Source organism: Rhododendron vialii, chromosome 1a (genome assembly GCF_030253575.1).
Source record: "Rhododendron vialii isolate Sample 1 chromosome 1a, ASM3025357v1".
Lineage (NCBI taxonomy): Eukaryota > Viridiplantae > Streptophyta > Magnoliopsida > Ericales > Ericaceae > Rhododendron > Rhododendron vialii.
This window is the reverse complement of record NC_080557.1, coordinates 37,201,162-37,212,468: the sequence shown is the minus strand read 5'-3', so window position 1 is coordinate 37,212,468 and position 11,307 is coordinate 37,201,162. Positions and strand designations below refer to the sequence as shown.

The following is an 11,307-nucleotide window of genomic DNA, read 5'->3' as shown; positions in this document are numbered from 1 at the left end:
ACAGTTATGGACCACGTCGATCGTCTCAACGTCTAGACCTGACTAGACTAGGTACAGAAGAGGTTTAATTGGAGTCTTGTTTGGTGTCAAATGAAGACTTCTCTTATGTCCTTGGAAATTAAACAACTATTAATGCAGACAAAGAAATGTTAAGAAAACTACAAGCAAATGGGCCACCCTATAATGGTGGCAAACTACGACATGGAACTAAACTCTGCCCTATAGAAGAGGAGAGGGGGGTGGGGCTATATATTTGGTATCGATTTATATATTTGGTATAAATATATATTTGGCAAACTACGACATGGAACTAAACTCTGCCCTATAGAAATGTTTGGTATCGATTTATATATTTGGCAAGCCGATCTCGAATGAACTTTTGAACGAACAGATCCCGAGTACAATGATTTTCTTAAATATTACTACAAGTTATACGAGCCGAGCAGTGGCTTGTTCAAACTTAGTTTGAAAAGCTTCATGTGCTTAAAAAAATGATCAAGCTTTGTTTCGATAATGAAACAAACGAAATCTTTTAACCAGAACTTTCAACGATAGCAAACACGAAGTTATAAAGTAGCTTGGTTTGTCTATCAAACCCAAGTTAATTAGCATAGTATTACTCTCTTTCCTGTAAGAGTAATCCTAGCTGGGTCTAATTCAAATCCTAATAGTAATAGTTTCAAAATCGAACTATGGAAAAGTAAACTATGGAGTACTTGACGGGGTGGGGGAAGAAGAGTTTGCTTAATTCTTCGCCTCTCTACTCTATAAAAGGGAGGTGACATTATATTGCTTTTACATAACTACTTCCATACCAAGCTTGCTTTGTTGTTTCCTCTTCGATCTAAATGGCTGTTTTTCATGCAACTATGTTCTACAGACCTCCTTTTCTCCTTTCTCTTTTCCTACTCGTCCTATTTCTTCCTAATCTCCACATAACAGGTCTCTCTCTCTCTCTCTCTCTCTCTCTCTCTCTCTCTCTCTCTCTCTCAGGGGTGTGTACTCATTTAAAAAAAGACATACATAAATATATATTCGTTCGTAGATTCTAAATGGGTGTTTGACAATAGTCTTATATATTTCTTTCTCTTTGTGGATAGTACGACCCATGATGCAAAACAAATTTGGCGGTTAAGGAATAAAATCTGGAAAAAAAAAAAACATTTTCTTTCTAATCAGATCAAGATTGCTAAATATTGACATTTTTATTATTGATTGAATTGCTCTTAAACTTTTGATCCGCTAACATAATTCAAGCAATTGAATTATTGCCAAATTATATATAGAGCCGCCACCACTAAATTTTTTTCATTATTATTTTTTATATAAAAAGGCTTTAGTTATCTACTTCTTTTGTAGTAAAGGAGGCCAAAAAAATAGTTCAAAACCAAATTCAATGAGCAAAGTGGAAATATTATGAAACATGCAAGAGGCCAAAATTAACTCAGTGAAATCAAAATAAAAGAGGACTTTTTTTTTTTTTCCCTTTAAGTGAGAACTGAAAAGGTACAATCTGAGGTACAATACTTTTATATAATACCAATACGTCAATACGTATTAAGTTCTCTTTTTGGAATTGATTTTTCTTTTTCTTTTTCTTTTTTGTTCAAACATTTGCATGAAGTGCCCAATCTTGAATCCATTCATTTTGGACCTTAGGAATATAAAATTTCCTTTCCCCCTCCCCCTTAATAAAATTGTTACTTTTGCCGATAAAAAAAAATATTGAATTTGATCTTGATTTACGTATCATTGTTTGATTTCTCCGATTTATACACAGAGCAATGCTCGGTATTCATATTTATGTGTAGAGATCAAAAAACAACCTGTACAATATGCATGTATCCGGACCTTTGCACCTAAATCTGCTGGAAATAAATATTTTCCAAGTGTTAAACCCACCACATATTGGCTAAATGAAGTCGAATTCATGCAGATGCACAAGTAGGGGTGTGCTACGGACGATTGGGCAACAATTTACCGTCCAGTCAAGAAGTAGTCCAACTCTACAAATCCAACAGCATTCGAAGGATGAGAATATATGATCCGAACCCACAAGCTCTCCAAGCCCTCCGGGGATCCGGCATCGAATTCATACTTGATGTTCCTAACAGCAATCTCGAGGGTCTCGCTAACGATGTTGCCGCTGCAAGAAAGTGGGTCCAAGACAACGTCCTAAACTATTATCCGGACGCCAAGTTCCGGATCATAGCCGTTGGGAATGAGGTCAATCCCAACGGTGGTGAAACAGCTCGCCTTGCTCCGTTTGTGCTCCCTGCCATGTCAAAGATCTACGATGCAATTGCCTCTGCTGGCTTGAAGGACCAAATCAAGGTTCTCTACTTGATATAACCTTTTAACCATGCTACAAACACACGTGTTCAGACACGGATCCAAACAAACATTCATGTGTTCAGAATCGTTTGATGCACGTAAATCCCACACGATGCATGTGGAACATAGACAAATGGTTCTCAATTCCTATATGTCCAGACATGTGTATATGAAGTATTTTTCAATTTTATCCTCAGATTTTTATTAATTGCTCTAATTACTAATCGATTTTTGTGATCCTTTGTATGAATGACTCAACCTATTCGGTGTCTGAATTCCCAACAGGTTTCCACTGCAACATACTCGGCACTCGTAAGCAACCCGTATCCACCTAGTAAGGGCTCTTTCGATGGTGCCTCAGGGTCATTTATGCGACCGATCATCAACTTCCTAAAGAACACTAACAACCCACTACTCGTCAACATATACCCCTACTTCAGCCACATCGAAAATCAACAAGACGTGCCTCTTCCATATGCCCTTTTCACAGCAACAGGAGGTTTCCCACAAGATGGTCAGAATCAATACAAGAACCTTTTCGATGCCTTGTTGGACGCCGCCTACTCTGCTGTAGAGAAGGCAGGCGGACCCAACGTGGAAATCGTGGTGTCAGAGAGCGGATGGCCGTCTGCAGGCGGCACTGCTGCTTCGGTGCAGAATGCAGCGACTTATTATAGCAACCTTATCAATCATGTGAAAGGAGGGAGTGGGAGTCCAAAGAGGCCAGGGAGGGCTATTGAGACTTATTTGTTCGCCATGTTTGATGAGAATCAAAAGACTGGAGCAGAGAGTGAGAAGCATTTTGGGCTTTTCTCACCCAATAAGCAGCCCAAATACCAACTTAGTTTCAACTAAGAAAGTTGTGAGTTATAGCCAGGCATTAAGAAGAAATACATGAAAGAGTAAGAACTAATGTCACGGAAACGATAATTGTATTTAATGAATAATAAGCCTAGGCTTCTATGTGCCTACAAAGGAAATAAGAAATGGAGAATTTAATACTCCTTGCCATGTACTTTCCTCTGGAGATATATCAAGCATTAGTTTTACTTCCTAATAATATGCGCCCTCTGTCCCATATTTTTGTCTTGTTTATTATTTGGGACCTCTAAAAAAATTAACTATATCTTTTAATTTATAATGCTTTTTATATCAAATATAGATCTTGTTTGATAGATTTCAAATAATTTTGTTAAGCAAAGTTTTTGAAAGCGTAAAAACCAATATAGATTGTGATATACAGACAATTGTTTGAGTGACACCAAAAGTGAAACATGACCAAGAATATGAGATGGAGGGAGTATTAGTTCTTGTTGTCTAGTATCCTGCATAAAGTTGAAACAGTTGAACGGCCTAGATTACAATGACAAAATTTTGATTGAGCACACCGAGATGTTCTACACCCCTGTGATACATATGAGAATTTTTTTTTTAATAAGCATATGACCAAAAAAATTCTAAACCTGTGCGCTATTATTAACAGTGGATTTTTAATTTGGTTTAAAATTAATTAACTGCCAACTACATATCATTCTGTATTTCGTATGAAAGTTCTTATAAGTCGTCATAATGTGCATTTCACGAAATTCATCATTTTTTATCAATTTCAACTTAGAAAACTCATCTCCGTTAAAGTTATAATTGTAACCTGTCAACAAAATTCGATAAGATAAGCAACCCATATCACCCTAAAATCAAGAATGTATGTCAATCAAATTTTTTTTTTCAAATGTCTAAGTTCTTAGAATAACTCATTCCTAAGAATATCCCCATTTTGGTTGTGTTCTAGGAGTAATATCACCATTTTGTTAATCTGAAACTAAAATTTTCTTTTTGGATTTAAAATCTTTTTTCGTTGCTTCATGCCAGAAATTGCCCAAACCTGTAGGCTTGGGGCTTACGTTTCATGGTTTTGTCCTCGGTCTCTATTGTATACTTGAGTATATATGTGAAGTGTTGTACCCCATCCATATCCCATTGATACTCACTGACACACTCTCAAATTGATTATGGGCTCCATGCACATTGAGTCCGCACATTGATGTTAGTGTATGTAAATTATGTAATTTTATTTTTCCGTGAAAAGAAAATGTGTAATTTTCTTTAGGAGAGAGTGATCCTCTCTAGTCCCATTTTGAAACTTGGCAATCCAATTTGAACCATTTTGGACCCTTCTCATCCCCATCTTAATGATTAAAATTGTTCATTTTTTTTTATAGATCGGTAGTTAGCAAACATCAACTATTTTAAAAACTATAAAGATCATATATCGCTTGATATATTTTTGTAACACATTGTTTAGCAATTTTCCGCCTCACAGGTCTGAGCGAAAATCCTCAAGGCATGAAGTGGGTGAGCGCGGACGTGTCAAGACTTGTCGCATCCAACGTCGAAAGACTGAAAGCCTTTAATCAAACTTCTAATTAGGATGAGTGCATGTGATCTAAATGGCGAGATCACGGAGTGGTTTGTGATTTGACACAACGAAATAGACTTGGTAATTAACTTCCTAACCGTGTAAAAAAGAAGAAGAAGAACAAAGGTAATAGAAAAACTAAATTCAACTCCATTAATCATTAACAAAGTTGAAGGATTACAAGTGAATGAAAAAAAAGTACCGGGTAAAAGGAAAAGAAGTACGAGGTACTTCGTGATGTAAATTGAAAGGAAATAAAAGATAAACTTTACTGGAAAGTTAACTAATAGATAAGCGTCATGCTTTGATGGTGTTGGAACCCTTTCTCCTTCTTTAGTTATTATATTTATAGGCTTCAAGGTCCTCACGAATTTGGACGATGAACTTCCCGCCTTCACCTTGTGTTGCCAAGAGTATTTGCGCACTCCTCCACTTGTGCACTTCATTGTTTTTTTTTTTTTCTAAACAAAAAGAATTTATTAATCTTTATAAATGATTACAAAGATGAAAAGGATTAAGGGCACACCGGCACTAAGCCACCCGAGACCTAAAAGAATGCAAGATGTCAACTGAACACTGAAAAAATCACAAAAAAACAACATAAAACATCCAAAAACCCAAGCAAACCTCAGACTCTACACACACACCCCATCATCAAACAGCTAGAGAGCCAAATAGACACAGAGACAAAACCACCGAGACCTAGAAGGAAGCACCATCCCCCCTGACAGAAAAAAAAACCTTCACCTATTTCCGCAAAAGACTACACCGCTATCTCTCCAAATCAACGAACACCTCGCCCAAAACTAAACCAACCGAGCAAAGCCATAAGCAAACCTTCATTGTTATGGGTAGTTACTGGAAGTTATTGTAGGGGTTCGATTTAGGAGGAGGGACCTTGGCCTGAACTAGTACTTCTCTTCCGCTGCTCCGTTCCTCCGCCGCTGACCCTGCAACAAATCACTAAGGCTGGAATAGCCTAGTGACCCTCCGACGATCAAATTAGATGTAAGGAGAGATGCTTTTAGGTCTAGGGTTAGGGAAAGATGGCATACCTCTCAAAGATGAGTATCCCTTTGTATTTATAGACCTAGGTTAACTTGGGCTCCAAGCTAACGCGTGGAGATCACGCTTAGGTAACCGCCTCGGGTGACGTCATAGATGACGCACCGGATAAGACGGTTACGAAGCACATGGCCAAACCTGGCCTAGATGATTCTTTCCGCCACGTGTCGCTCTTGGTCCCCTCTTGGTGCGCTACTCTTTCAAGAGATCTTAACGGAATGCTTGTTCTTCGGTAATACCCGAAGCGCCAACAGGAGACTTGACACCGAGTGAGTACAGAGGAGTATACACGGTCACGCCTGATATGAGACTTCGGTTAATGGTAGTCCGGTTAGATAACCGAGGCCATCGCCGAAGCCCCCACAATAGCCCCTCAAGGCCCTGGAGCCTTATACGCCTGCTTCAGGGTTTTGACCTCATCATGCGAAATATCAGACCTCGGACCCTTTCTTTAAAGAACCATCGGAGAGTAAACCTGCCTCGGTAGATCCCATCCTGCATGTGTCAGAGACGAGAGCCACGTGTTAGCAGTTGCCGAGGTCTTCAGCATAGAAAGGCTGTCTTGGCACGTGCCATGTCAGCTGATTGGTACGAAACGTCGCTTCGGTGACACGCGTCAACATGCCTAAGGTCTGAATATCCGGCGCCTGTCCTCGGTGCAGAGTCATTGATACTAGTCGTCCGATGATAACACGTGTCGATGATCTAACGGCTCGGTGCACGACGCCTCGTTTCCCGCACAGCTTTCCATCTCTCCCATTATAAATAGGAGAGACAGAGGTGAGATCGTCACCTTTTCCTCCGCTTCTGAAGTCGAACCGCCGCCGCCGTCTACTTCCAGCTTTCAATCGAGATTTCGATCGTTTTGGTTGGGAGATCTTGCACGAACTTGAGGTATGTCTATCTCTTTGCTTTAATCTTCACGTTTTGACCATTGTTTTTGAGTTTTTCGCCGTTTTCTGCGTTTGTTCTGGCTGAGCAACCGCTCGCCGCCGTCTGGTTTAAGGCGGCGCTGGGCTTCTCCAGCGCTGCTCACGCTTTTACCGAGGTCTAAACTCATCCGAGGCCAAAACTCATCCAGAGGCCAAAACTCATCCCGAGACCTAGATTCATCTTGATACCAAGGGAATGGACTTCTGAACCTCAAAAATTCTTCCAAGAGGGAAGCGCCTTCATAGGAATTGATTGCCCGAGGGTTCCGAGGAGCGATGACCATTCCACACCGAGCGTTAGATCTTGATTTTTCCCAGAGCATATAGCTAACGCGTTTTTTGTATTCCTTTCCTTGGTTAGGCAGAAGCGAATGGTCATCGAGCTCTCTTCGGACAGTTCCAGTAGTTCGGGCTCTTCTCCCATCGAAATTCCCGAGGATATTCGCCAAACACTTCAGGAGAAGGCATTCTTTCGGACTCCAATCGACTGCGTTGAACCATTCGAACCCTCGAGAGCTCCTCGTGAGGTGACGACATTCGTCCCCCAAGAGATGGAAGCCCCAAGTACCTCAAACCAAGGTCCGGGTCCATCGCAGATGCCCCCGAGGAAGTTCGGGGACGCAGGAGGGCGATGAGGCCATGCCCATACCGAAACCAATATTTTGATGGCTCCTCGGCCTCTTATGGTGAATTCAAGAGGGTGTACAGCGTTCCCCATGACGTTGACGTTCGGATTTTACCGAACAGTGACCCCAAAGACCTTCCACACCGAGAGGGAGCACTGATCTTCCCCTTGATGGCCATCACCGAGGGGGGCATTAGATTCCCCCTACATCAGTTCGTCCGAAGGGTTCTCCGAGCCCTCTCTCTCACGTCTTCTCAGCTCACGGTGAATTCCTACCGGATCATTACAAGCATCATAGAACTGAGGAGGCAATATAACCTTACGTTTGGACTCGAGGAGCTTTTCGGTGTTTACCTCCTTGGAGTCAACCGAGAGAGCGATCGACATTACCTCTCCTGTAGGACGGGGTATGATACATTCCTTATCGACCATCTTCCCGACTCGGAAGAATGGGCGAGCATCTACGTGTCGGTTACAGGGAATTTTATGTTTGGGCCTGGGGAGAGCGCTGACACAGCCACTACGGTTCAGTTCAAAAACGGGGCTCCTGGTCGGTAGAAATTTCTTTTTGCCTTCTGTATATGTTAGCACATTTTTCCTTTCCTCATCGTATACTGATTCTTCCATTGCTTTTCAGCCGAGGGCATCGTTGCAGAGCTTCGAGGAAAGGCTATCCGAGCACGGATAACAGCTGCATATGCCATTCCTGTCACGAGTCGGTATGCGCCTGATCTGCTTGGATACAAACCGACCTATATCGGCTATTTGAGAAAGAAGCCGAGGCAGCAAGGTGTTCCTCGAGCGGGACGAGGACGTGGCCAAGGGAGAAGCCGAGGAAGAGGAGAAGGTAGGGGAGGAGGAGCTGGGACGACAGAAGACGAAGTTGGAGATTCTGGTCCCCGAGGCGTGATCCGAGAAGAAATCGACCGGGAGACCCCAGAGAGGACAGGGCTCAGCGACGAGATGAGCGGTCGTGGAAGGGAAGTGCTCAACCTTCGACGCCAGAGGCCACGAGGACGGGGCGCTGGGGTCACGATTGGCTCACCGAGGGCTAGGATTTCGAGGGTAGTCCCTGTTTCTCCTCAGGAGCCTCCGGAGAAGAGGGCTCGGACCGAAGAAGAAGCCTTCGGACAAGGAAGGGGCGGGGAGCCGATCTTGATAGACGAGATAGGAGCCGGACGAGATGAGAGGGATGTGGAGAGCAGGGGAGGAGCCGACACGGGGACTCGTGTTCCGGCGAGGGAGGTCCCGTGGGCCCCCGAGGTTCGTCACTACTCGGGGCGCCTAATCATCATGCCGATAGTGCATCCTCCAACATCGGGACAGCGTTTGGGCTCCTTCGGTCGTGTATTCTTCCGAAGGACACCCGAGCCGTCGAGGGCTGCACCGAGGATCTCACAGGAGAGATAGCGCAGGTGCTTCTGAAAGTAAGTTACTCTTCTTATCCCCTTGATAAAGTTACTTTTCTTATCCCCTTGATTTGAATGTTGAAACTCGATCATTTTTACTTGTGTTGGTAGGCCGGCGCTCGGGCGCTCGTGGTGAGTGACCGATGCAAGGCACAGGAGCAGGAGATAGAGCTGCTGAAGGGAACCCTTGCTCAGAAGGAGGACGATCTGAAGGTAGTGAGGGAAACTTGTGACCTTTATCTAACCGACTTCCAGAGGTGCGACCGGGAAAGGGTGGCCGCTGAGGGGAGGGCCACAAAAGCTGAAAAGGATGCTAACACCTTGAGGGTTGCTGGAGCCCGGGAGGTGGAATTTGCGAAGAACAAAGGCTACGATGAAGGCTGGGACGCAGCCGGAGTAGAATATAAGAAACAAGTCCGAGAAATAGAGGCCGAGCTCTACAGAGACCGGTTCTTGGACGGGCTCCGGTATGGGCACGAGGCTTTGATTAGCAAGCTTACACTGCCAGAAGGTTCTGAGCTTCGAACCGTGCCTGAGCCCCCTCCTGGAGAGCTCGTGCTACCAGTGGAGGAAAGCGAGCAGGTGCCGAACCCAGAGCTCTGAGCGTTCGAGAAGCGATTTGATCCCAGCGCCCCTGTTCCCTGATGATGCATAGGAACTTTGCCTTTTCTGAAAAACACTTCAATCTTTTGTTTGAATAGTCGGTTAACTGAACGGCTCCGAACATTTGGAGTTTGCCGTTCCAGGGTTTGTAATTGTTTGATACCGAAGTAGTTAATTTTTGAATGAATGCTCTTCTTTTCTTGAATGCATTTATCTTTGAAATGCTTGTTTGATTGGTTTGCTCCTTAGGTTATGATGCCCCTGCTTCGGTGGGACTTGAAAAGTTTGTAGAAACAAGTTTAACCGAAGCGTTAACCGAATCGTTTTGCCAAGCATAAAAAAAGATATTTAATCAAGAAAAAGTGACTCGTTCCGAAGCCCCAGCTAGTAGGAGGGGCGGTAGGGACCGAATCAGAAGCACCTGTTTAATGAATTTTTGACTTTGCACGCCCCTGCTTATTAATAGAAATGAACTTATCAAGCAGAGGCGGGATGGTATTACTGCTAGGGACGTAGGCCGGGGTCACGAAGGGGTATGGCTTCTGCCATAGGTTCGTGACGCAGCGAGTCCGAATTGTGGGAAATTTCTGGTGGGTCGATATAAGGGGCTCGGAGAGAGAGGCCGAGTATCCTTAGAGCGAGTGACCAGAAATCAAGACGACCGAAGAGGCCTGGGCGACTTGGTGGGAATTTTGTCTGAGGGTATCACCTATGGGAGAACAATATCCCTGAAGTCGGTATAAAATGGTCCGGGCAAGAACGGACCAAGTATAAGTAATTTAAACAATCAGTGTACGAATAGTGGCAAAGAGAATTCTCATTAAAACTCGGTGGAGTACTATCAATACATAAGCAGATTGCCTTCAAAACTTGCTTAAAAGAAAATGCAACGTAATAAAGATCAAACGGGCTTCGATAACCGAGCACTATCCGTAGAACTTCTTCAAGTTGTTTGCATTCCATGACTTAGCAATGGGGGAACCATCCAACTTTTCCAATTTGTAGTTACCCGATCCGAGGTGCTTGAGAACTCGGTAAGGACCCTCCCAATTGGGCATTAGCTTTCGCTTTTTGGACTTCTCCACCACCTTTTTCCAAACGAGATCGTCAGGCTTGAACGACCTGAGGCGCACGCTTCGGTTGTAACCCTTTGCAACCTCCTGTTGGTATGAAGCGAGTTTGATCCTTGCGTTGTCCCGTTCTTCTTCGGCTAAATCGAGGTCCGAAGCAATGGTGTTGCTGTTGACCGACTCATCAAAATTTTCTGTTCTCATTGTTGGGAGTCCGACTTGGAGTGGGATGACCGCCTCCATTCCGAATGCCAAGGAGAAAGGAGTGCGACCGGTGGATCGCCGAGGCGTCGTACGGTAGCCCCATAGTACACTGGGTAGCTCTTCGGCCCACTTTCCTCGCCGTGACTCGAGTCGTCGCTTAAGTCCAGATGAAATTGCCTTGTTTGCAGCCTCGGCTTGTCCGTTGCCCTGGGGGTAAGCCGGAGTGGATGTGTCCCATTTGATACCGTATTTGTCAAGAAGGGCCCGGTACTTCTGCCCTGTAAACTGCCCTCCATTGTCAGTAATTATGGCGAACGGCACACCGAAGCATGAGATGATGTTGCGCCACACAAGGCGGATGACATCTGTTTCTTCGATGGTTACCAGGGGCTCGGCCTCGACCCATTTCGAGAAATAATCGGTTGCGGTTAAGAGGAACTTGAATCCACCCGGAGCGACTGGGAGCTTTCCAATGATATCCATGCCCCATTGGGAGAAGGGCCAGGGGCTGGTGAGAGGGCTAAGGTCCCGGGCCGGCTGATGGATAATGGGAGCGAACATCTGACACTTCTTGCCACGCTTGACGAACTCCTCAGAATCCTTCTTCATTGTCGGCCACCAATACCCCTGAGTGATGGCTCGGTGGGCG

The 11,307-nt window shown here is 44.2% G+C and overlaps 1 protein-coding gene across 1 annotated transcript; it reads left to right on the top strand.

The window, feature by feature from the left end:
* The first annotated feature begins 734 nt into the window (after positions 1 to 734).
* On the top strand, positions 735 to 3,391 carry LOC131335859 (glucan endo-1,3-beta-glucosidase-like). Its single transcript, XM_058371442.1, has 3 exons — positions 735 to 942; positions 1,937 to 2,334; positions 2,620 to 3,391. Exons 1-3 carry the CDS (start codon positions 849 to 851, stop codon positions 3,187 to 3,189), a joined length of 1,062 nt encoding a protein of 353 aa, XP_058227425.1. The 5' UTR covers positions 735 to 848; the 3' UTR covers positions 3,190 to 3,391.
* Positions 3,392 to 11,307: the final 7,916 nt, after the last annotated feature.